The 27615-nt window shown below is 41.4% G+C and overlaps 1 protein-coding gene across 1 annotated transcript; it reads left to right on the top strand.

Moving 5' to 3' along the window:
* Positions 1-19268: 19268 nt before the first annotated feature.
* LOC127297658 (non-specific lipid-transfer protein 2G) lies at positions 19269-19824 on the top strand. Its single transcript, XM_051327972.2, has one exon. The coding sequence runs from the start codon at positions 19378-19380 to the stop codon at positions 19669-19671; it is 294 nt and encodes a 97-aa protein (XP_051183932.1). The 5' UTR covers positions 19269-19377; the 3' UTR covers positions 19672-19824.
* The last annotated feature ends 7791 nt before the right edge of the window (positions 19825-27615 follow it).

Here is a 27615-nt window from a genome sequence, read left to right on the forward strand (position 1 = left end):
ACCGAGAGCCACGATACGGAAAATCTTCCAGAGACGCCGCCGCCGCCAATCCCATCTTGGGGGATTCAGGAGATCGCCTCCGGCACCCTGCCGGAGAGGGGAATCATCTCCCGGAGGTCTCTTCATCACCATGATCGCCTCCGGATCGATGTGTGAGTAGTTCACCCCTGGACTATGGGTCCATAGCAGTAGCTAGATGGTTGTCTTCTCCTCATTGTGCTATCATGTTAGATCTTGTGAGCTGCCTATCATGATCAAGATCATCTATTTGTAATGCTACATGTTGTGTTTGTTGGGATCCGATGAATATTGAATACTATGTCAAGTTGATTATCAATCTATCATATATGTTGTTTATGTTCTTGCATGCTCTCCGTTGCTAGTAGAGGCTCTGGCCAAGTTGATACTTGTGACTCCAAGAGGGAGTATTTATGCTCGATAGTGGGTTCATGCCTCCATTGAATCTGGGGGAGTGACAGCAACCTCTAAGGTTGTGGATGTGATGTTGCCACTAGGGATAAAGCATCGATGCTTTGTCTAAGGATATTTGTGTTGATTACATTACGCACCATACTTAATGCAATTGTCTGTTGTTTGCAACTTAATACTGGAAGGGGTTCAGATGATAACCTGAAGGTGGACTTTTTAGGCATAGATGCATGCTGGATAGCGGTCTATGTACTTTGTCGTAATGCTCTGATTAAATCTCATAGTACTCATCATGATATATGTATGCGTATTGTTATGCCTTCTTTATTTGTCAATTGCCCAACTGTAATTTGTTCACCCAACATCTATTTATCTTATGGGAGAGACACCACTAGTGAACTGTGGACCCCAGTCCAATTCTTTACATCTGAAATACAATCTACTGCAATTGTTCTTTACTGTTCTTCGCAAACAAACATCATCATCCACACTATACATCTAATCCTTTGTTTACAGCAAGCCGGTGAGATTGACAACCTCACTGTTACGTTGGGGCAAAGTACTTTGATTGTGTTGTGCAGGTTCCACGTTGGCGCTGGAATCCCTGGTGTTGCGCCGCATTACACTCCGCCACCAACAACCTTCACGTGTTCCTTGACTCCTACTGGTTCGATAACCTTCGTTTCTTACTGAGGGAAAACTTACTGCTGTGCGCATCACACCTTCCTCTTGGGGTTCCCAACGGACGTGTCGACTACGCGCCATCAAGATTGTTTTCTGGCGCCGTTGCCGGGGAGATCAAAACACGCTGCAAGGGGAGTCTCCCACATCCAATCTCTTTACTTTGTTTTTGTCTTTCTTTACTTTACTTTATTTACTGCTTTGTTTGCTTTCAATATCAAAAACACAAAAAAAATTAGTTGCTAGTTTTACTTTTTCTTTACTGTCTTGTTCTCTATATTAAAAACACAAAAAAATTAGTTACTTGCATTTACTTTATTTAGTTTGCTTTATTACTACTGCTAAAATAGGTACTGTTGAGAATACTAAGTTGTGTGACTTCACTAGCACAAATAATAATGATTTCCTATGCACACCTATTGCTCCACCTGCTACTACAGCAGAATTCTTTGAAATTAAACCTGCTTTACTAAATCTTGTTATGAGAGAGCAATTTTCTGGTGTTAGTTCTGATGATGCTGCTGCCTATCTTAATAATTTTGTTGAACTATGTGAAATGCAAAAGTATAAGGATGTAGATGGTGACATTATTAAATTAAAATTGTTTCCTTTCTCCTTAAGAGGAAGAGCTAAAGATTGGTTGCTATCTCTGCCTAGAAATAGTATTGATTCATGGACTAAATGCAATGATGCTTTTATTGGTAGATATTATCCTCCCGCTAAAATTATATCTCTGAGAAGTAGCATAATGAATTTTAAGCAATTAGATAATGAACATGTTGCTCAAGCATGGGAGAGAATGAAATCTTTGGTGAAGAATTGCCCTACCCATGGACTAACTACTTGGATGATCATCCAAACCTTCTATGCAGGATTGATTTTTTCTTGGCGGAACCTATTGGATTCAGCTGCTGGAGGTACCTTTATGTCCATCACTTTGGGGGCGGTAACAAAGCTTCTTGATGATATGATGATAAATTACTCTGAATGGCACACGGAAAGAGCTCCACAAGGTAAGAAGGTAAATTCTGTTGAAGAAACCTACTCCTTGAGTGATAAGATTGCTATTATATCTATGCTTGTGAATGGTAGATCTAATGTTGATCCTAATAATGTTCCTTTAGCTTCATTGGTTGCCCAAGAAAAACATGTTGATGTGAACTTCATTAAAAATAATAATTTCAACAACAATGCTTATAGGAATAATTCTGGTAACAACTATAGGCCATATCCTTCTGCTAATGGTAATAGTTATGGTAATTCTTATGGGAATTCTTACAACAATAATAGGAGTGTACCCCCTGGTCTTGAAGCCATGCTTAAAGAATTTATTAGTACACAAACTACTTTTAACAAATCTGTTGAAGAAAAGCTTGATAAAATTGATATTCTTACTTCTAAGGTTGATAGACTTGCCTCTGATGTTGATTTTTTAAAATTGAAAGTTATGCCTAACAAGGATAATGATAATAAAATTATTACTACAGAAAACGCCATCCAAGTTCGAATTAATGAGAATATTAGATTGATGGCTGAATTGCATGCTAGGTGGGAAAGAGAAGAAAACAAAAAACTAGCTAAAAAGAATAATGTAGTTAAAGTTTGGACTATCACCACCACTAGTAATGATAATGCTTCACATGTTGCTACACCTCCTACTATCAATGGTAAAATAATTGGTGTTGGCAATGTTTCTACTCCTAGTGCAAAACGTGCAAAACTGCCTGAAACTGCTGAAATTGCTAAAACTGCTGAAACTGTTTGTGATAAAACTGCTGAAATTTTTCAAAATATTGGGGACAATGATCCCATTGCTGTAGATCATAATGGTTTAGATTTTGATGATTGTCACATCTCTGAAGTTATAAAGTTCTTACAAAAACTTGCTAAAAGTCCGAATGCTAGTGCTATAAATTTAGCCTTTACAAAACATATTACAAATGCTCTCATAAAAGCTAGAGAAGAGAAACTAAAACTTGAAACCTCTATTCCTAGGAAGTTAGAAGATGGTTGGGAGCCCATCATTAAGATGAGGGTCAATGATTTTGATTGTAATGCTTTATGTGATCTTGGTGCAAGTATTTCTGTTATGCCTAAGAAAATCTATGATATGCTTGACTTGCCACCATTGAAAAATTGTTATTTGGATGTTAATCTTGCTGATAATGCTATAAAGAAACCTTTGGGGAGGATTGATAATGTTCGCATTATGGTTAACAATAACCTTGTCCCCGTTGATTTTGTTGTCTTGGATATTGAATGCAATGCATCTTGTCCCATTATATTGGGAAGACCTTTTCTTCGAACTGTTGGCGCTACCATTGATATGAAGGAAGGTAATATTAAATATCAATTTCCTCTTAAGAAAGGTATGGAACACTTCCCTAGAAAGAGAATGAAATTACCTTATTATTCTATTATTAGAACAAATTATGATGTTGATGCTTCATCTCTTGATGTTACTTGATTCACACTTTCTGCGCCTAGCTGAAAGGCGTTAAAGAAAAGCGCTTATGGGAGACAACCAATTATTTTACTTCTGCACCTTTATTTTATATTTGAGTCTTGGAAGTTTTTATTACTGTAGCAACCTCTCCTTATCTTTATTTTATTGCATTGTTGTGCCAAGTAAAGTCTTTGGTAGTAAAGTCAATACTAGATTTGGATTAGTGCGCAGGAACAGATTTCTTGCTGTCACGAAATTGAGCCGCCCCTTATGTAGAAAATTTAGAAAAATCTGCCAATTTACGTGCGTGATCCTCAGATATGTACGAAACTTTCATTCAATTTGGGAATTTTCATCTGAGCAAGTCCAGTGCCTCTAAAAAATTCGTCTTTACGGACTGTTCTGTTTTGACAGATTCTGCCTTTTATTTCGCATTGCCTGTTTTGCTATGTTTGATGGATTTCTTTGTTCCATTAACTTTCAATAACTTTGTGCAATGTCCAGAAGTGTTAAGAACGATCATGTCACCTGTGAATATATGAATTTTCAATTATGGACTAACCCTCTAATGAGATTGTTTTGAGTTTGGCGTGGAGGAAATTTTCAAGGGTCAAAAGAGGAGGATGATACAATATGATCAAGAAGAGTGAAAAGTCTAAGCTTGGGATGCCCCCGTGGTTCATCCCTGTATATTTTAAGAAGACTCAAGCATCTAAGCTTGGGGATGCCCAAGGCATCCCTTCTTCATCGACAACTTATCAGGTCACCTCTAGTGAAACTATATTTTTATTCCGTCACATCTTATGTGATTTACTTGGAGCGTCTGTTTGTTTTTGTTTTCGTTTTTGTTTGAATAAAATTGGATCCTAGCATTCTTTGCTTGGGAGAGAGACACGCTCCGCTGTTTCGTATGAACACATATGTTCTTAGCTTTATTCTTAACGTTCATTGCGAAAGTTGAACTACTTCATTCATTGTTATATGGTTGGAAACGGAAAATGCCGCATGTGGTAAATGGTATAATGTCTTGAATAATTTGATACTTGGCAATTGTTGTGCTTATATAGATCATGTTTAAGCTCTTGTATCATGTACTTTGTACCCATTAATGAAGAACTACATAGAGCTTGTTAAAATTTGGTTTGCAGGATTGGTCTCTAGAGTCTAGATATTTTCTGGTTAAGGTGTTTGAACAACAAGGAGACGATGTAAAGTCTTATAATGCTTACAATATGTTCATACGTGAGTCTTGCTGCACCGTTTTATACTTGAGTTTGCTTCAAACAACCTTGCTAGCCTAGCCTTGTATTGAGAGGATTTCTTCTCGTGCATCCAAATCCTTGAGCCAATAACCATGCCATTTTTGTCCACCATACCTACCTACTACATGGTATTTCTCTGCCATTCCAAAGTAAATTACTTGAGTGCTACCTTTAAAATTTCTATCCTTTGTCTTTGCAATATATAGCTCATGGGAAAATAGCCTTAAAAACTATTGTGGTGAAGAATATGTAGCTATGTGTCTTATTTCTTAATAAGTTGCTTGTTGAGCGGTAACCATGTTTTCTGGGGACGCCATCAACTTTTACCTTTGTTCAATATCATGTGAGTTGCTATGCATGTTCGTCTTATCTGAAGTAAGGGCGATTTTCATGATCAAATGGTTTGAGTATGCATATTGTTAGAGAAGAACATTGGGCCGCTAACTAAAGCCATGATCCATGGTGGAAGTTTCAGTTTGGACAATTAATCCTCAATCTCTTGTGAGAATTTTAACTGTTGTTGAATGCTTATGCATTAAAGAGGAGTCCATTATCTGTTGTCTATGTTGTCCCGGTATGGATGTCTAAGTTGAGAATAATCAAAAGCGAGAAATCCAATGCGAGCTTTCTCCTTAGACCTTTGTACAGGCGGCATAGAGGTACCCCTTTGTGACACTTGGTTGAAACATATGCTATGCAATGATAATCCATGTTAATCCAAGCTAATTAGGACAAGGTGCGAGCACTATTGGTAATCTATGCATGAGGCTTGCAACTTATATGATATCTTATACATAACACATATGATTTATTACTACCGTTGACAAAATTGCTTCTATGTTTTCAAAATGAAAAGCTCTAGCACAAATATAGTAATCCATGCTTCCCTCTGCGAAGGGCCAATCTTTTACTTTATTGTTGAGTCAGTTTACCTATTCTTTCTATCTTAAAAAGCAAACACTTGTATCAACTGTGTGCATTGATTCTTACATGTTTACCTATTGCACTTGTTATATTACTTTGTGTTGACAATTATCCATGAGATATATATGTTGAAGTTGAAAGCAACTGCTGAAACTTATATCTTCCTTTGTGTTGCTTCAATGCCTTTACTTTGAATTTATTGCTTTATGAGTAACTCTTATGCAAGTCTTATTGATGACTGTCTTGAAGTACTATTCATGAAAAGTCTTTGCTATATGATTCATTTGTTTACTCATTGTCTTCACCATTGCTTCGAATCGCTGCATTCATCTCATATGCTTTACAATAGTATTGATCAAGATTATGATAGCATGTCACTTCAGAAATTATCTTTGTTATCGTTTACCTACTCGAGGGCGAGTAGGAACTAAGCTTGGGGATGCTTGATACGTCTCAAACGTATCTATAATTTCTTATGTTCCATGCTACTTTATTGATGATACTCACATGTTTTATACACATTATATGTCATTATTATGCATTTTCCGGGACTAACCTATTGACGAGATGCCGAAGAGCCAGTTGCTGTTTTCTGCTGTTTTTGGTTTCAGAAATCCTACAAAGGAAATATTCTTGGAATTGGACGAAATCAACGCCCAGGGTCTTATTTTTCCACGAAGCTTCCAGAAGACTGAGGGAGATACGAAGTGGGGCCACGAGGCGACGCCACACTAGGGCGGCGCGGCCCAGGCCCTGGCCGCGCGGCCCTGGCGTGTGGGTCCCTCGTGACGCCCCCGACTCCGCCCTTCTGCCTACTTAAAGCCTTCGTCGCGAAAACCCCAGGACCGAGAGCCACGATACGGAAAACCTTCCAGAGACGCCACCGCCGCCAATCCCATCTCGGGGGATTCAGGAGATCGCCTCCGGCACCCTGCCGGAGAGGGGAATCATCTCCCGGAGGTCTCTTCATCACCATGATCGCCTCCGGATCGATGTGTGAGTAGTTCACCCCTGGACTATGGGTCCATAGCAGTAGCTAGATGGTTGTCTTCTCCTCATTGTGCTATCATGTTAGATCTTGTGAGCTGCCTATCATGATCAAGATCATCTATTTCTAATGCTACATGTTGTGTTTGTTGGGATCCGATGAATATTGAATACTATGTCTAGTTGATTATCAATCTGTCATATATGTTGTTTATGTTCTTGCATGCTCTCCGTTGCTAGTAGAGGCTCTGGCCAAGTTGATACTTGTGACTCCAAGAGGGAGTATTTATGCTCGATAGTGGGTTCATGCCTCCATTGAATCTGGGGGAGTGACAACAACCTCTAAGGTTGTGGATGTGTTGTTGCCACTAGGGATAAAACATCGACGCTTTGTCTAAGGATATTTGTGTTGATTACATTACGCACCATACTTAATGCAATTGTCTGTTGTTTGCAACTTAATACTGGAAGGGGTTCGGATGATAACCTGAAGGTGGACTTTTTAGGCATAGATGCATGCTGGATAGCGGTCTATGTACTTTGTCGTAATGCCCTGATTAAATCTCATAGTACTCATCATGATATATGTATGCGCATTGTTATGCCTTCTTTATTTGTCAATTGCCCAACTGTAATTTGTTCACCCAACATCTATTTATCTTATGGGAGAGACACCACTAGTGAACTGTGGACCCCGGTCCAATTCTTTACATCTGAAATACAATCTACGGCAATTGTTCTTTACTGTTCTTCGCAAACAAACATCATCATCCACACTATACATCTAATCCTTTGTTTACAGCAAGCCGGTGAGATTGACAACCTCACTGTTACGTTGGGGCAAAGTACTTTGATTGTGTTGTGCAGGTTCCACGTTGGCGCCGGAATCCCTGGTGTTGCGCCGCACTACACTCCGCCACCAACAACCTTCACGTGTTCCTTGACTCCTACTGGTTCGATAACCTTGGTTTCTTACTGAGGGAAAACTTACTGCTGTGTGCATCACACCTTCCTCTTGGGGTTCCCAACGGACGTGTCGACTACGCGCCATCACGGCGTCACGGGGAACCGCCACACCATTGCCGGTAAGTCCACCGGACTTGTAGAAGATAGGCTTTAGCGGGATCCGGCTTCCTAATTTTTTACCGTATGCATGCAGCCGGAAACATGTCCACTAGCTCAACTAGGTTCACTGGTAGCTCTCCGAATAGCCCACCGCTAAACTCAACGGAACCAACCTTTGTTGAGCCCTTAGCATTCCTTCCGCCCAATATTTCCGATACTAGGCTAGCTCAACCTTACTCCGCCTCTTCCAACAATATTCTTGGTCGGATCCCAACCCTTGAAGAAATCCAAGCGGAACTAGAAGGGCAAGCTAGGATGGCTACTAAAGTTCTGGAGGCGGAACAGAAGAAGGGATCGAAGGCCCGGAACAGTGAAGGGGAGAAGGGTCAATGGTGGCACCGCGAAGTTACTGATTCGGAACTTAGAGCCTTCGAAAAGGAAGGACTCATAGCTCCGAATACCTGGAGTTTCAACAAAGACTACAACACTCCGACCCTAGAGCCTGACGCACGAGTCTTCACCAAAGCTTGGGTGGAGCGAGGTCTTTCTCTTCCTCCTTCCGAATTCTTTCTGTCGGTGCTTAGCACATATGGTCTCCAACCACATAATATCTGTCTGAATTCCTTCCTCCTCCTCTCCTACTTCGCAACCCTCTGCGAAGGCTACCTCGGAGTCCGGCCGGACGTCCGCCTCTGGCAGTTTTTCTACAGAGTCAAGAAGGAGACCAAGGACAAGGCTATGGTGAATTGCGGCAACATGACTTTCGTGCTCCGCACTAAGAGGATCTTTCCGACTCTTGATTCCCACGAGTCCGTCTGGTACTGGAATGCTGGATGGTTCTACGTCAAGAACATCTCAGTTCTGAGCATCCACGATGGTCTCGTTTCCGGGAATCGTGGCCGTCCCAGGTCATAGTACAAACATCATAGCTGCTCCACTGAATCAGGCCTTGCACGATGTTTCTGTTCTCGATATGCTTCACATTGTGTTGAGTACTTCAATTGGCACCTGCAATGTAGGATCATCAACATGCAAGAGCTGGGAAACTTGGAAAATCGGGTGAATCTCGCTAGTAGCTGAAAGGAGGAGACAATATGCCACTGCACCTATTCGCTTCTCAACCACATATGGACCCTGGTACCGGAAAGCCAGCGTGCGATGCTCACGGTGGACAACAGAAGACTACACATACGACCACGGCTTCAGGAAAACTCTCCCACCAACAACAAATATGCGCTCATTGCGGTTCTTATCTGAATAAGCTTTTTGACGTCGTTGGGCCCGTAGCAAAGGTTGTCGAACGAGCTCACTCACAAGGGTGTGATGGGCCAACCAATCGTCGATATCAGGTGACGGGAGTGCATAATCAGCAGAAACACCAAAGTATCCGGGAGAATGACCATAGAGCACTTCGAAGGGTTTATTGACAGGAATGCTAATTGGTGTTATACCAAAATGAAGGAGATATGCCCTAGAGGCAATAATAAAGTGGTTATTATTTATATCTTTATGTTTATGATAAATGTTTATATATCATGCTAGAATTGTATTAACCGAAACATTAGTACATGTGTGATATGTAGACAAACAAGAAGTCCCTAGTATGCCTCTTAAACTAGCTTGTTGATTAATGGATGATTAGTTTCATAATCATGAACATTGGATGTTATTAATAACAAGGTTATGTCATTGTGTGAATGATATAATGGACACACCCAATTAAGCGTAGCATAAGATCTCGTCATTAAGTTATTTGCTATAAGCTTTCGATACATAGTTACCTAGTCCTTATGACCATGAGATCATGTAAATCACTTATACCGGAAAGGTACTTTGATTACACCAAACACCACTGCGTAAATGGGTGGCTATAAAGGTGGGATTAAGTATCCGGAAAGTATGAGTTGAGGCATATGGATCAACAGTGGGATTTGTCCATCCCAATGACGGATAGATATACTCTGGGCCCTCTCGGTGGAATGTCGTCTAATGTCTTGCAAGCATATGAAAGAGTTCATAAGAGACCACATACCACGGTACGAGTAAAGAGTACTTGTCAGGAGACGAGGTTGAACAAGGTATAGAGTGATACCGAAGATCAAACCTCGGACAAGTAAAATATCGTGAGACAAAGGGAATTGGTAATGTATGTGAATGGTTCATTCGATCACTAAAGTCATCGTTGAATATGTGGGAGCCATTATGGATCTCCAGATCCCGCTATTGGTTATTGGTCGGAGTGAGTACTCAACCATGTCCGCATAGTTCTCGAACCGTAGGGTGACACACTTAAAGTTGGATGTTGAAATGGTAGTTCTTGAATTATGGAATGGAGTTCGAATATTTGTTCGGAGTCCCGGATGAGATCCCGGACATCACGAGGAGTTCCGGAATGGTCCGGAGAATAAGATTCATATATAGGATGTCATTTTATGTGAAATAAAATGTCGCGGAAGGTTCTATGGAAGGTTCTAGAAGGTTCTAGAAAAGTTCGGAAGAAACCACCAAGGAAGGTGGAGTCCACAAGGGACTCCACCTCCATGGCCGGCCAGCCCTAGTGGGGGTGGAGTCCCAAGTGGACTCCACCATAGGGGGGCCACCCCCACATGGGAGGTGGGAATCCCACCTTTGGGTGGGAGTCCTAGTTGGGCTAGGTTTGCCCCCTCCTATGGAAGGTTTTGGTTTCGGGTCTTATTCGAAGACTTGGACACCAACACTTGGGATCCACCTATATAATGAGGGGCCAAGGGAGGGGGCCGGCCACCCCAAGACCATAGCTGGGCTGCCCCCCTTGAGTGGCCGGCCACCCCCTCCCAAACCCTAGCTTTGCTCCTCCACTCCATATTGCCCGCGTAGCTTAGCGAAGCTCCGCCGGACTTCTACACCGCCACCGACACCACGCCGTCGTGCTGTCGGATTCAAGAGGAGCTACTACTTCCGCTGCCCGCTGGAACGGGGAGGTGGACGTCGTCTTCATCAACAACCGAACGTGTGACCGAGTACGGAGGTGCTGCCCGTTCGTGGCGCCGGAACCGATCGTGATCAAGATCTTCTACGCGCTTTTGCAAGCGGCAAGTGATCGTCTACCGCAGCAACAAGAGCCTCCTCTTGTAGGCTTTGGAATCTCTTCAAGGGTGAGACTCGATACCCCCTCGTTGCTACCGTCTTCTAGATTGCATCTTGGCTTGGATTGCGTGTTCGCGGTAGGAAAATTTTTGTTTTCTATGCAACGTTATCCTACAGTGGTATCAGAGCCGTGTCTATGCATAGATGGTTGCACGAGTAGAACACAATGGTTTGTGGGCGTTGATGCTCTTGTTATCTTTAGTTTGAGTACTTTGCATCTTTATGGCATAGTGGGATGAAGCGGCTCGGACTAACTTTACATGACCGCGTTCATGAGACTTGTTCCTCGTTCGACATGCAACTTGTATTGCATAAGAGGCTTTGCGGGTGTCTGTCTCTCCTACTATAGTAAAGATTCAATTTACTCTTCTATTGAAAACATTAGTATCAACGTTGTGGTTCATGTTCGTAGGTAGATTAGATCTCTCTCGAAAACCCTAAACCACGTAAAATATGCAAACCAAATTAGAGACGTCTAACTTGTTTTTGCAGGGTTTGGTGATGTGATATGGCCATGATATGATGATGAATATGTATGAGATGATCATTATTGTATTGTGGCAACCGGCAGGAGCCTTATGGTTGTCTTTAAATTTCATGTTGAGTAGTATTTCAAAGTAGTTGTAATAGTTGCTACATGGAGGACAAACATGAAGACGGTGCCATTGACCTTGGTGCTACGCCAACGATGATGGAGATCATGCCCGAAGATGATGGAGATCATATCCGTGCTTTGGAGATGAAGATCAAAGGCACAAGAACAAAAGGGCCATATCATATCACATATGAACTGCATGTGATGTTAATCCTTTTATGCATCTTATTTTGCTTAGATCGCGACGGTAGCATTATAAGATGATCCCTCACATTAATATCAAGATAATAAAGTGTTCTTCCCTCGTATGCACCGTTGCATTGTTCGACGTTTTGAAGCATCTCGTGATGATCGGGTGTGATAAACTCGACATACAACGGGTGTAAGCCATGTTGCACACGCGGAATACTTGGGTTTGCTTGACGAGCCTAGCATGTACAGACATGGCCTCGGGACAACGGAAACCGAAAGGTTGAACACGAGTCATATGGATGATATGATCAACATGTTGATGTTCACCATTGAAGCTACATCATCTCACGTGATGATCGGTTTTGGTGTAGTAGATGTGGATCGTGTACCACTTAACAACTATGAGGGATGTTGTATTAAGTGGGAGTTCATTAGTAATTAGATTAAAACATGAACTAATTATCATAAACATAGTCTGAGTAGTATTTTGAATTAATTTTGTAGTATTGGCATCCGTTTACTACTATGCGCTAGTCTTGTTATTGAGATAGAAATCTTGTTAAAATCGACAAGAAACTTTACGGATTGGTACCGTATTGTTAAAGAATCAAGAATTGATTAAGTCCTATTGCAAACTTTTAGTAAACCTCACATTGTTGATTCAAAGAGCTATGGTTTCAATTAGTACCTAAAGTTATCTTGTCTCCATGAAACTTGAAAGTTCAAATATGTTTGAAAAATAAGGAGCTGAAAATTTAGTTTTCAGAAATAATCAAGGTATGAGATATATGTGATATCTAAGACCTTATTGCAAGATGATAGAATATAATTTGGTGAGACTACATAAACTCATAAGTTTTATGGGAATGTATGAAGGTTGAAGACGCAAGACGTCACAATCCTCCAGCTATTGGGGCACTAATGATATTCGCATATCCATGAAGTTATCATCCTTAATATGCACCGTTGCTAAGACTCGTCGTTTCGAAGCATCACGTGATGATCGGGTGTTATAGATTCTACGTGTGCTTACAATGGGTGCAAGCCTGATTTGCACATGCGAATACTAAGGTTAAACTTTATGAGCCTAGCATGTACAGACATGGTCTCAAAAAGTTGTCATGAATTGATGGATAAAATTATGAGTGAAATTGTTCATCATAGTTACTAATATGTGAAATCTAGAACACTTGTCATATGATGATCAACTTCAAAGTAAGAACCTCAAGGTTATTGGTATTTGACCAACAAACCTAGAAGTTATTGATGTTGAAATGTTTTTCTGAATAATGAGGAAAGCTAAAAGAGAAACTGCAAAAGATATTTTGGCAACAGAAAAGAAAAGACTAGAAAGTCTAGCTCAGGTGTATATAAATGATATACATGTTATGGTTGTATTCCTAGTTAAGTCACACAATGAAATTCTTGGGTATTAATACCATATTGGTTGGTATGAAGTGTCATACAAAACAACGCAATTCAAGAATACAATGGCCTAAGTGACTGACAAGGAATATGATAAGAATGTTCGCCTGGAACAAAAATAAAGTGTTATTATGTTCGTCATTGGCATTCTATCTAGCCCTTAGAATTTATAATAAAGAGCTTAATAAATTGTTATTTTTGCTCTGGTCAAATGAAAACAATGAGTTGTTCAAATTATGACATTACTCCATGTATGATGGATAAGTTATTATAAATCTTAAATGGTGAAACACACATACATAACACTGACGCTAAAAATGCCATAAGGCAAATGATTTGAATTCCACTTATTTGTGGAACCGCAATTTAGGTCATGTTAGAAAGGATCGCATGAAGGAACTCCATGCAAATGGATTTTTGGAGTCATTCGATTTGTTGAATCGTTTGGCACTTGCAAAATCTTTTCTAAAAGGTAATGACTGAAATACCGTTCATAGGCCAAAGAGTTGAACGGGCAACTAACTTAGTGAAAACATACATAATGATATATGTGGTTCACTGGGCATAGTTGTGTGCGGAAGATTCTTCTACTTCATGAAAACTTTCAAACAATGAATTGAGTATATATGTGGATATATTCAATAAGGAAAAGTTTGAAACATTTGAATAGGATTCAAATAAATTTCAGCATGAAGTGGAAATCATCGTAATAGAAATCAAATATCTATGATTGGATCATGGTGGAAATATTTGAATTACGAGTTTTAGCGAACATCTAAGAAAGTTATGAAATTGTTCTACAACTTACGTTTCTTGGAGTATCATAGTAATGATGAAGTATCCAAGAGATATATCCAAACTTTGTTGGATCAATGATGAGATAAAGTATTGATGCCATTATATTTTTGTGGATTATGCTTTAGTGACTACCACTTTTACACTGAATAGAGCATCATCATGATCCGTTGAAATGACACCATACAAGTTATGGCATGGGTATAAACCCTAATAGTCAACCAAAATCGGATGAATGTCTTTGTTGGTTATCCCAGAGATTTGATTGGGAATTCTTCCCACGAGACAAAGAAAAAAATGTTTGTCAATGTTTCTTATTTCCGAGAAATTGTTTCTAGTGAAGTATTTGAGTGGGAGGACAATATATTTTGATAAGGTTTATGAACCTGAGCATAATGATCAGAGTAGCGCAAAGATCGGAATTGGTTTCGAAAGCGGCCACAACGATCATGGCTCCCATGACTACAAAGTGTTTTAGCCATGGAGATCGAAGTACATATTGAACCTTGTAGGTATGGTTTACTTTGTGATCAAATAAATGATTTGTGAACAAAGGATTGATTTTGAACAATGATAAACCAACTACAAAACAAAGAAGTTATGATGGGCCCTGACTCCGTTAAAATGGCCATACGCCATGAAATCCAAGATAGATGAATACTTTTTGAAAGAAAATAGATCTATAAAATTGATGGACTTGGATGAAATATCCTTGAAGAAGCTTAACTTGTCGAAAAGTTGTTTACGACAAAGTTCAAAGAGTTGACTACGACAAGATTAGATCTTCCGTAGCAATGCTTAAAGTCTATATGGATTATTCTAGTAATCACTACATATTTCCTTTATGAGATATGTTAGTAGGATGGCAAAATACATTACTTATCAGAAGTGTGTATTAAAGGTGTATACAAGATACAATCAAGAGTTTTGCTGATCCGTGGAATACTAGATAGGTATACAAACTTCAATTTGATGAAGTAAGTATAGCGGAGTTTGAATCTTCACTAGATGAAATAGTCAAAGAGTTTTTGATTTCATCAGAAACAATGAAGAGGCTTGCATTTGCAAGAAATTAAGTGGGAGCGCTAAGACACATTTATAATACTTTATGTAGGTGACATATAGTTGGTTATAAATGATGTAATTATATACTTGATTAAAAGGTTTCATTGAGAATTAACTTCAATGAAAGGATATGGACTGAAACAAATTTAGTGTCAAGATCTATGAAGATAGATTGAAACACATAAATAAGTTTAAGTCAAAGTGCATATGATGGATATTGAAGTAGTTCAATATAGAAATATTAAGAAAATGTTCTTATCATGTGAAGGTTTAACAAGACTTGAGTGTATCTGACACTCAATGATTAAAAACACATGAGTGATTATAGATCACGAATAATATGTACACAATCAGATATCATGTGCTATAAAGTGTTATGAGCATATACCAGAATGATTCATATGATGATCATTGGACGACAGTAAGAATATCCTTGAGTACTTTAGAAGAACTAAGGATATATATATATATATATATTTGTATGAAGAAATGACAAACAAATCGATGTAAGGTGTTACACCGATATTGATTTTATCACATATAAAATATAAATTCAATCTCAAATTAGACGAAGTGTTGTTTAAAAGGTAGCACAATGAGCTAGAAGTTGTCTATGCTAGATTTAGAAGGGTTCTAAATATGGTGACGGATTCTACAAAAGAAGGCAGTATGTCATTGTTTTGACAATGACAAAGGATGTTAAGTCAAGAGGTTCTTTGAGAACTTGGTGTAGTTCACATGAGTCGAACTTTGAAGCTATATTGTGTGTGACAATATTAGTGACATATTTCAGACAGCGGAATTAAGGTTCCACCAGAAGATCAAACATATTTAATGCCAGCTCATTTGGAAATGAGTGATGCGTTGAGACGCAAATGAATTACAAAATACATACGTTTCGAGCGTGTCGATCCGATGACTAAAAACCTCTCCCGTGAGCAATACATGATAAAGCACCGAAGGCCAAGGTGTTATATCTTTACAAATGTAAACTAGATTATTGACTCTAGTGCAAGTGGGAGACTGAAGGAGATATGCCCTAGAGGCAATAATAAAGTGGTTATTATTTATATCTTTATGTTTATGATAAATGTTTATATATCATGCTAGAATTGTATTAACCGAAACATTAGTACATGTGTGATATGTAGACAAACAAGAAGTCCCTAGTATGCCTCTTAAACTAGCTTGTTGATTAATGGATGATTAGTTTCATAATCATGAACATTGGATGTTATTAATAACAAGGTTATGTCATTGTGTGAATGATATAATGGACACACCCAATTAAGCGTAGCATAAGATCTCGTCATTAAGTTATTTGCTATAAGCTTTCGATACATAGTTACCTAGTCCTTATGACCATGAGATCATGTAAATCACTTATACCGGAAAGGTACTTTGATTACACCAAACACCACTTTGCGTAAATGGGTGGCTATAAAGGTGGGATTAAGTATCCTAAAGTATGAGTTGAGGCATATGGATCAACGGTGGGATTTGTCCATCCCAATGACGGATAGATATACTCTGGGCCCTCTCGGTGGAATGTCGTCTAATGTCTTGCAAGCATATGAAAGAGTTCATAAGAGACCACATACCACGGTACGAGTAAAGAGTACTTGTCGAGACGAGGTTGAACAAGGTATAGAGTGATACCGAAGATCAAACCTCGGACAAGTAAAATATCGTGAGACAAAGGGAATTGGTAATGTATGTGAATGGTTCATTCGATCACTAAAGTCATCGTTGAATATGTGGGAGCCATTATGGATCTCCAGATCCCGCTATTGGTTATTGGTCGGAGTGAGTACTCAACCATGTCCGCATAGTTCTCGAACCGTAGGGTGACACACTTAAAGTTGGATGTTGAAATGGTAGTTCTTGAATTATGGAATGGAGTTCGAATATTTGTTCGGAGTCCCGGATGAGATCCGGACATCACGAGGAGTTCCGAATGGTCGGAGAATAAGATTCATATATAGGATGTCATTTTATGTGAAATAAAATGTCGCGGAAGGTTCTATGGAAGGTTCTAGAAGGTTCTAGAAAAGTTCGGAAGAAACCACCAAGGAAGGTGGAGTCCACAAGGGACTCCACCTCCATGGCCGGCCAGCCCTAGTGGGGGTGGAGTCCCAAGTGGACTCCACCATAGGGGGCCGGCCACCCCCCACATGGGAGGTGGGAATCCCACCTTTGGGTGGGAGTCCTAGTTGGGCTAGGTTTGCCCCCTCCTATGGAAGGTTTTGGTTTCGGGTCTTATTCGAAGACTTGGACACCAACACTTGGGATCCACCTATATAATGAGGGGCCAAGGGAGGGGGCCGGCCACCCCAAGACCATAGCTGGGCTGCCCCCCTTGAGTGGCCGGCCACCCCCTCCCAAACCCTAGCTTTGCTCCTCCACTCCATATTGCCCGCGTAGCTTAGCGAAGCTCCGCCGGACTTCTACACCGCCACCGACACCACGCCGTCGTGCTGTCGGATTCAAGAGGAGCTACTACTTCCGCTGCCCGCTGGAACGGGGAGGTGGACGTCGTCTTCATCAACAACCGAACGTGTGACCGAGTACGGAGGTGCTGCCCGTTCGTGGCGCCGGAACCGATCGTGATCAAGATCTTCTACGCGCTTTTGCAAGCGGCAAGTGATCGTCTACCGCAGCAACAAGAGCCTCCTCTTGTAGGCTTTGGAATCTCTTCAAGGGTGAGACTCGATACCCCCTCGTTGCTACCGTCTTCTAGATTGCATCTTGGCTTGGATTGCGTGTTCGCGGTAGGAAAATTTTTGTTTTCTATGCAACGTTATCCTACACAAAATTCACACAAAGAGAACCAGCGAAACCACTTTTTAGGAAGAGCACTAGTAAAGCAATGAAGGTAACACTCAATTTGTTGGTTAAGACGTTCAGTCTTCCCCTTAGTCTTGGGATTATACGCCAAAGTCATCTGCAATTCTATGCTAGTACACATAGCCAACTGATGCCATAGCCAGCTAGTAAAAACAGGCCCCGGTCTAAGACGATGAACTTGGGAGGAAGTGGCTCATACTGGGATTTTCTTTTTTTCTTCTAGGTTTGGCATCATGTGTACCTCGAATTGGGGGCGGAACATACACCTACGTAGGTTTCTCCCGAACATCCTTCTCTGCGGTGTACACGATGCCTGACGACGAAGTACTTGAGCGCGGAGTTGGTGGTGCCAAGATCTTCACGGACAGGTCTAGTCGCCCTTCTCGCGCGTGTTCTAGCAGAAGCGGCAATGTCCACTCCGAGATCTTCACGCAAGCTCTCAAGCTTATGCAAGAGGCTCTGGATCAACTCCTCCCCCACCGATGCAACCTGGCCTTCCTAGTGTTCCTTGAGCTTGTGGCCGAGGGCGTCCGAGATGTTTCTCTTTAGCATATCGAAGAGAAACTTGAGCTCGCTCGACATCCCCTCCACTGCTTCTCGCTACTGCTTAAACCGGGTATGGTGGTGGTGGTGCGGCACATCCAGGTCTCGGCAGTTCTGATATCAAATTGTGAGCTCATCTACGATTTAGCTCATATAGATCGAGATTGTGAATTCGGGAGTGTGAATTTGAATTGCAACTAGAAATGGCAAGTAATTGGTGAGACGTCGTGTTGTTCCTTCAAACCTCCCTCACGTCGGTTCTAATTACAATCAAATTGCGTCCAAGCCAAATCAATGCGGAGCCAATGCCCCTTCTTAAGCAAACTGGTACAACCTTAATAAGCCCATTCTGGGCCTGCAAGCCGGGCCGGCTTGCGGTGCTGTCGGATGGGCCGCTGCTAGGTAGGCCCATTCCGTGGTCCATCTTCAGAGACAGTGACAATGCCGTGCTCCGAGCTTGCCCGCCCTTCAACTTCAAGTCGCTAGAAACAACGGGCAGAAAACATCACACGGTTGTGATGCAAGAGACGAGCGCGTTTGGATCATTAGCTTAAATACCGTCGTCTTCTTTTAGCTACCGTCCAGCGAGCAACCACCAACCGCGCGCTCGATCGGTCCGAGCTCTGCTGGCCGTGATACTGATAATAATGGCCATCGATGAGTTAGTGTAACTTAGTGTAGTACTCTGCATTAATGCTGGAGTAACTCTGCATGTTGAGAAGAAAAGACTCAGCGTTAATGCGTTCAACTCTAGCCTCGTACACTCCGCCGGCGATGGCCCCTGCATTAATCACCCACCAGCTGCGTCGGTGGCCGCATGTAGTACGTGTCACCCCATGGAGGAGGGTGAGCTGGGAGCACGGCCGGCTATAAATACCCCAGGAGTTCCGAGCCACTACTCCACACCACCGGCGCAGCACACATCTCCATCACACACACCAGACAACACCTGACAGCTAGTGAGAGCGAGAGTGAAGACTAGCCCAGCGACGGCCATGGCGATGAAGAAGAACCCGAGCGTGGCTGTGGTGGCTCTGATGCTGGCGCTGGTGGTGCTCGCCGCTGCGCCGGGCGGGGCGCGCGCGGCGTGCGACGCGTCGCAGCTGGCGGTGTGCGTGTCAGCGATCACCGGCGGGGCGCCGCCGACCACCGTGTGCTGCGCGAACCTCAAGGCGCAGCAGGGGTGCTTCTGCCAGTACGCCAAGGATCCGGCCTACGGCCGCTACATCAAGAGCCCCAACGCCCGGAAGACACTCGAGTCCTGCCACCTCGCCGTCCCAACCTGCTAGGCGCCTGCAGCTAGCTCTGTCCGTGAGACCATGAGAGAGAGAGAGACTAGCTAGCTTAGCTGAGCGAGTGAGTGAGCGCGTGCGTACTCGGGTCGCTTGTGGCACGTATGCTCCTATTATTGCCTATTGTTGGAATAAAATGATGGTTTGCTCTGCCGGCCGCTTAATTTGGGTTGAAATCTTTGTTATCTCTAATGAAATCCAACGGCGATGCTTGCTTGTCACCCGCACGGCCATAGATCGGTCGAGTTTCCATTTTTTGTTTACTGAAAAATTCTTCTGTCGATCGACAGGCATAGGTGCGCACTCTCTCTACATAGTACCTAGGCCACCCTCCTCCTCCTCCTCCTCCTCCTCCTCTGTTTAACTGTTTCCTCCGTCACTCGCTGTAAACTTCCTAGCTACCAGTTGGGTTCACGCGACGACGAATCGGCCGAAAGTTGTTGTGAAAATTTCGGAGAGATTGCTCCGTTTCCGTATGGTCGCTATTGAAAACTTGAGATGTCTACAATAATAATTAAACACATTACATCTACCAGTACTAAAGCCTGAAGGGGTGTTTTGGTTAGACCAACTTCCTGCTCTTTGGGCAGCTTATGAGTAAATGTATGTTTTGGCTTTTGACAGGATATTATTGCATGATATTATAAGCAAAAAATCAAACTAGACGCATGTAAGCTAGAAGCAACTAAACTAAACGCCCTCTGATCTTACTGGCTAGCAAAAATCAACTTAACAAAAAAAAGTTAGTGCCTCCGTCCAGAAATGCAAGGAACTCCGTTGTCCAAGTGAACAAGTTAAGGAAACTTACATTTGCAACTAATTGCACCCACACTCCGTTGTATCAGATATATTTCTCACAAAATTGAAATATACTATTTCACATGGAATTAAACGAACTACTATAAATGGTGGAATATTCGATCAACAAATACACGTTCAACATCACTATGAAAACATAAATTTTCAGTACACCCTCGTTAACAATGGAGCTACATTAGTGCAAACCAATTAACTCTGGATTGCTAACATGTGAGGCCACTGTAACATGAATAAACTTATGACTTTAAGAGCAACTGAGTCGCGTCCCTTAAAAAACATGCGGCACGAGGGTTTGGATGCCTTTTGGAGAGCGGGTCGGGCGAAAGAAACAAAAAATATTGGACAAAAAAGAAGACCCTTTCTAGCCTCATGCCGCAAACAACGTCCGGATGCATGCATTTTGATAAGAGGAACCATGTGGGAAAATTAGGTGAAAGAAAGTGTGGGATAGGTGGGGAAAAGATGATGACATGTAACCCAATTTCTATTTCTTGCCTTGGCACTCCCTTGTTTACAGGGTGCTCCACTCTCTGGTCCGTCCAATTGATATCTAACGGTTGGTTCGTGCTAATGCTACCGACAAGTCTCCTTCCCTCTTCCCCGTCTCCTCTTCCTCCATCTCGTGTTCTCTCCCCTTCTTCTTCACGCATCGATTTCCCGCAGTAGATCAGCATCGGTGGCGGCGAGCGAACCTCTGGAAGCTCCACCGGGGGTTGTCCTGCAGGTGGTAGTTGTGGGGGCGGCAACACTGTCTAGGAAGCCTAGATCGACGCACAATAGGCGGGCCTTCGATTCGTCGCGTTCTAGTGGTGGTGGGCCGAGTTTGAGTCGTCGGTGAGAGGTCATCATCGGCGTGGTTCTGCGTACAGGCTGTGGCGTTCTTCTGGCCATCAATTGAGGTGGTCAGTATTTCATGACTCCCACCGATTGAAATTAGTTTGTCCAATCGCGTTGGGTCTTAGTTGCTTTAGATCCTTCTTTAGGTCATTGATTTCATAGTGGAGGAGATGCAATCATCCGTTGTGCCCATCCTTTTCGACGATTTTCATGTGTAGTCCAAGTTCTCTGATCTTACTGGCTAGCAAAAAGCAACTAAACTAAACGTCATCTTCTCCTCCTCGTCCCCATCTCCTCTTCCTCCGTCTCGTGGTCTCTCCCCTTCTTCTTCACTCATCGATTTCCTGCAGTAGATCAACATCGGTGGCGGCGAGCGAACCTCTGGAAGCTCCACCGGGGGTTGTCCTGCAGGTGGTAGCTGTGGGGGCGGCGACACTGTCTAGGAAGCCTAGATCGACGCACAGTAGGCGGGCCTTCGATTCGTCGCATTCTAGTGGCGGTGGGCCGAGTTTGAGTCGTCGGTGAGAGGTCATCATCGGTGTGGTTCTGCGTACAGGCTGTGGCGTTCTTCTGTCCATCAATTGAGGTGGTGAGTGCTTCGATTCGAGCTTTTCCCCTCACGTTTCATGACTCCCGCCGATTGAAATTAGTTTGTCCAATCGCGTTGGGTCTTAGTTGCTTTAGATCCTGCTTTAGGCCATCGATTTCGTAGTGGAGGAGCTGCAATCATCCGTTGTTCCCATCCTTTTCGACGACTTTCATGTGTAGTCCAAGTTGTCTTCTCGTTCACATGCTTCACGGTCCACGGAATGCTCGGTTTTTGCTCATGGCGTTTAGTTCCTCCTTAGTTCGTATGCTGTATTTTCCGTGATTTGTTGTCTATGTGTTTGTACAACAGGGGGGTGGTGTAGGATAATTATGTAGATTTTAGTTCATTTGATCACCAAAATAAATACTTTATGATGTAACAAATCCACTCAAATAAATACCGTAGGATGTACTTTTTAGATATTTTTAGTAGTTTTCCCATTGTAATTGTTTATTTTTGCATTCCTTATAATGATTGTATTTCTCGAATATCACGGAGGGATGTATTTATTCATGTTTAAATACATGTTGGTTTCTGTTTAAAATACATGTAGGATGTATAGTTCAGTTTTCCCTTAATTTTTATTCATAATGTATATAATAATCCCTTTTGTAATTTTAATTGGATGGAACAAATGTAGGAAATCAATAGTATTATATGTAAATTTATTAATGTAGGATGTCGATTTGTCCTTGTTATGTAGGATATCACTAGCTAGTATTCCTCAACTCTGGTTTGTTTTTGATTAGATGTTGTACAATTAGCTGGATGATTTTCCCCCTCATGGTATGTAGATGTATTATGCTGAACACTGCATTAACATTAGATGTAGGTTTTATTTTTAAATCATTTTTCCGTAAAATGGGATTTTAATCATATTTTATGAATTTTGGGTATTATGAATTCTGGATGTAGTATTTTCATTTTTTTTACATTATGCAGGTTTAATAGGTGTGCACTATTGTCTGAAGAAAAATACCTTCATTGTATCCCTCAAGATGATCCCAGAAGTAGATTATGTACGTATCGAGTTGCCATGCACTCATGTACGGATGACTGTTTATACATTTTTGTAACAACTCCATTTGTTTTTTGTGATTTTCATAAATTAGGGAGGATGAAGCAGATGCTACAATACAAACAGGTAGCATCTGAGGAGCAGCAGCAGGACGATCCGGTAGATGATGTTGACCGTATTGCAAGCATAGTTTTAAAAACCGGACCGGACCGGCGGTCTGACCGGAAAAAAACCGAAACCAGCACCTTCACCGGTCTGTTAGGCGCACTGGACCGGACCACCTTCACCGATCTGTTAGGTGCACTGGACCGGACAAGGAAGCGAACCGGCAATTTTGCGGTCTAACCGCCGGTTTTTATCTGAAAAAGAGCAAACCGGAGGCAGGTCCAACCGGTCATACAATATTATTATGTCCGCGAGTGGAAAAGGAAAGTGGTGGCGCTAGGATTCGAACCCAGGATGTCGGATGTCCAAGTTCAGCGCATTCGCTCGGCGTGTACGTGGTAACCACCCATCCAGTCCTACTTTTGTGATTATATCATGGACGTCAATCTATTTGATATGGTATGTCTCTGTTATATTACTAAAAATAATAGTTAAATTTTAATTACCGGTTCATCTATTGAACCGAGTGAACCAACGGTTGGACCAGTGAACCGTGAACCGAGAGTCCCACCGGTTTGGTCACCGGTACAGTTTTTAAAACTATGATTGCAAGGGATCCATCAATGCCAGGGGAAAATTGTGATGTAAATGTGCATGGAGCTTCTAAGAAGAATAACAAGGTATTGGAACCGCCTGTGTCTATGTTATTTTCTAGTTTTCTATTTTTTTTTGTGAATGAGCTAGATGTACAACCAACTCAAGAAGTCCCCATATTAATTGATACTATTATGTTTTTGTGTGTTTGTTTACAGGGCATTTTATTCAATCGCTCATCCCCTATGAAGATTACAAGGGTCTGTAAAGCAATGACCCTGGATCAGCAGTCAGTCACAATAAATGCAGATTTTGGATCAATGTTAGGAATGCAGATTTCAAAGCTTATACCAGAGTTGTGCAGATTCCTAATGGGATGCTTCAACCCAAATACCTGTGAGTTGGATTTCGGGGACATGGGTAAGAGCCCATAAACACTGAATCGGTTGTCAAGGTGATGGGAGTACCTGAGGGCAACACTCCAGTATCGTATCACCATGATTCTGATGCCACCAGGGTTGTTCTTCAGATGTTGGGTATCTACGGAAGCAACCATCAGTCACTATGATCGAGAAAAAAACTAGGTCCCAGCGAACCTGCAGAAGATGTGTAGTTGGTGAAGTTCATGATTTTCTTAGTGTCCTCACTATTCGCTCCTACCACTGGGACTGCTGTAAGCCCTAAGTGTTATCCATCTTTGATCAATATAGATGATATCAAAAATTTGAAATGGGACACACTCATCATTGATGTTATAATCCAAACTGCAAATGCCAAGGACAACAAAAAATTGGTTTAAGGCTTGCATGCCATATCTTATGGTATGTTATCATGCCCTCCTATAGTTTTTCCGATTTTATTGCCCTTTCTTGTTGATATACATAGCATGCCCTTATTGGTGTTTGGCAGTAGTAGTTTTTTGCTCAATTATTACATGTTGTTGACAAACCCGGTGTATATTGGATGTATTTAATTAAGTTTTACATATTTTTTTTTGCCTCTATTGCAGGTTCTTTATGTTGACTCTCTTGAAACCAATGCTCTAGATGTTCCCGACGGAACTCGTATATATATTCATATGGAAAAATAAGATGGTGAGGTTAATTGCTGATCTTGACACTAACAGTGATGGAACATTTGGAAGATTACCGGTACGGTTTTCTTACATCTACTATATTTCTGTGATGCAACTTTCTCGGTTTATGGATTTCTACTAAAATGAAGAAACTGATTGTTGTTATTTGTGTACAGCTCAAACACTGTTACATGAATAAGATTTCTCTATTCTCGGCAGATCCATCAGCCGTAGACACATTCATCAAACGCCATGCCCCCCAGAGAGAATGATGAAAAGGTTAGGTGTTTTTTCATGAACAAGAGTTCTATGTTGTTTATACATTGTTTTTCTTTCAAATTGTTTTTATTTCCTTTTTTTGAACCAGTATACAACTTGGTATACTATACATGATATTGCAAAATACATGGGTGAAGTAATAGAGATGTGTACTGTTTTTGAGGAAGGCTTAGCACAGTTTATCAAGTCACTCTCAAGCGAAGCTTCCAAGGACATTGAACCTGGGAAGAAGCGGTGCTGAATGCAGACAAGCCAAAAACACGGCGGACCAGACGTAGAACAAAGGCAGTGGTGAAGGTAACTGTTGGATATGAGGAGGTTGCTCTTGGAGATGAGGAGGTTGCTGTTGCATATGAGTAGGTTGTTGTTGCAGATGACGAGGTTTTTGTTGATGATGAGAAGGTTGTTGTTGCAGATCAAAAGGTTGAGGGTGTACTCAGCATTGCTAAAGAAGAAATGGTGATATCGGTGCCTGAAAGCAAGGAAACTAAGAGGAAAATCAATGATGAAGTATTTGACCATGAGAGGGCATGTAAGAAAGTCTGCATTGATGCTCAACAAGCAACTGAAGAAGGAAATGTATGTGCAAAGGATACAATCACAAACAGGGAAATGTCTAAAGGACCAGCTTCAGCTTTGATTGGGAGTGTCTGGTCAGCTAGTTCACTGGAAAACAAGGAGTCATGTCCTGAAATGAGCCATGATTTGAGGTCACCGGTCGATCTGTCGAAGTTGTTGCTTTGCTATGGACCGGGGTCGCAATCTAGTGATAGCACTATCTAGAATGCGTTGGTTCCATCTCATCGTCAAGTTGATGCTACTTCTTCCATCTTGACGAAACAACTGGTTGAAAGAAAGAAATCTCTATCATTTGCAACAGATAGAAGAAAGGAATGTGGCTCACCTATTGTGCAAACAAGTCCATCTACCAGTAGACCTCTCACAAGATCGATGTTGCCTAAGAAGACACCTTCTGTTCAAAAGGAATGTGCTCCACTGATGGAAAATACAGAGGTGTATGCAGAGATGTATGCATAACCAACTAAACCATATCCCAGCATCCGAAGACTGACACGTGTTGCTATTGCGAAAGCAACGGAAGAATGTAACAAAGGAGTCTTTCATGTAAAACGTCATGTGGGCCTTCAGGTTAACAATGGCATGAGTCGTAAGCTTGAGCCTGATTTTCTAGCTGCAGAAAATAAAATTGAGACCGAACAACAAAGGAAGCTGAGAGAGCTAATGAATGATTGCCCCAGCTTTGATCTTGGATTTGATGAGACAACAACTAAAAGAATTGAATGTACCACTGAAGATAAGTATATAGTTGCATCAATGGAAGAAATTGTTATCATTTCTCGCACTGAGGATAGTGGAGACTCCTTGGACGAGATTTATGCTACAATTTAAATGCCTTCTACACCAGCATCCTCTGAAAAGTGTCTATCTTTTGAGAAATGCCATGATCAACAGAAGGCTGCCCCAGTAGTTGAACTCTAGTTTCAAAACCGAGAAGAGTTGCAAGCTAGGACCTCAACAGAAGTCCCCATTTGTCGGAAACCATAAAAAGCCTTCTATCCCGAAGTCAGACGCTGAAATTTATAATAAAGTATGCACATATGGTGGGAGATCTAAACATGCATTGTACGAAGAGAGGATCATTGATAGTGGCGATTTGTTCATCTACCTATGTGACTTGGCAAACTCTGCCAGCCAGATGGCTAGATAAGCAACTAAACATGTGAGATTGCTCTTCGTGTGCTATCTACAGAGATGGCCAATGAGAAAAAACTGTGTTATGCCACTTAGAATTGCGGTCGTAAGTATACGATTGTTCCTCTTGTTCTGTAATTTTTTTATTTACTATCTTCCATGTTTATTTAATGTTTAAATTTATAACTAGTTCATGTATACCATACATGCATACCAAACTTAGGTCTTCCACCTGCATAGTGGATAGAGCTGTGCGGAAAGCATTAGAATGCTCACCTACTAACTGCCTAGATCACAAGGATCTGGTAAGATGTATTTTTGGTCTTATATTAAATTTTGTTTATGGTTTTTGTTTTTCATACATGTAGGATGTACAATTCATGTTTTCCCGTAGTCGTTTAATAAGGTATACAATAATAACTTTCATAATTTTATTTCGATGGAACAAGTGTAGCAAGTCACTACTTTTAGATGTAGGAAATCATTATCATATGTTCAATTAGATGGAACAAATGTAATTCTTCACAATATGTATAGTAAAAGCTTATGTGTGTTTTCCATCATGTGCAGATAATGTTTGCAGTGCTACAAGATCTAACACCTGATAGCTAAAGGCACTACTACCTCACTGTGTTGAACCTAAAGGCAGGGAGGTTTGAAGTGATGGACTCGCTAAGGGCTGAGGGAAACCGTGGATTAATGGAAGATGTAAGAACTATCATGGGATCTATCAAACACTTATGGTCAGCAAACTACCAGTCGAAGATCAATATTTCTAGATATCGAACTTTTCACATACCTACTCCAATGCAAGAAACGACGTAAGCTCAAATGACAGTGTTCCTTATTAAATTATATGCTCAAAACTATTTCTACATTTTTTTACATTTTTTGTATAATTGATTGATCATG

The sequence above is a fragment of the Lolium perenne genome, chromosome 4 (assembly GCF_019359855.2).
Source record: "Lolium perenne isolate Kyuss_39 chromosome 4, Kyuss_2.0, whole genome shotgun sequence".
In the NCBI taxonomy this organism is placed as follows: Eukaryota; Viridiplantae; Streptophyta; class Magnoliopsida; order Poales; family Poaceae; genus Lolium; species Lolium perenne.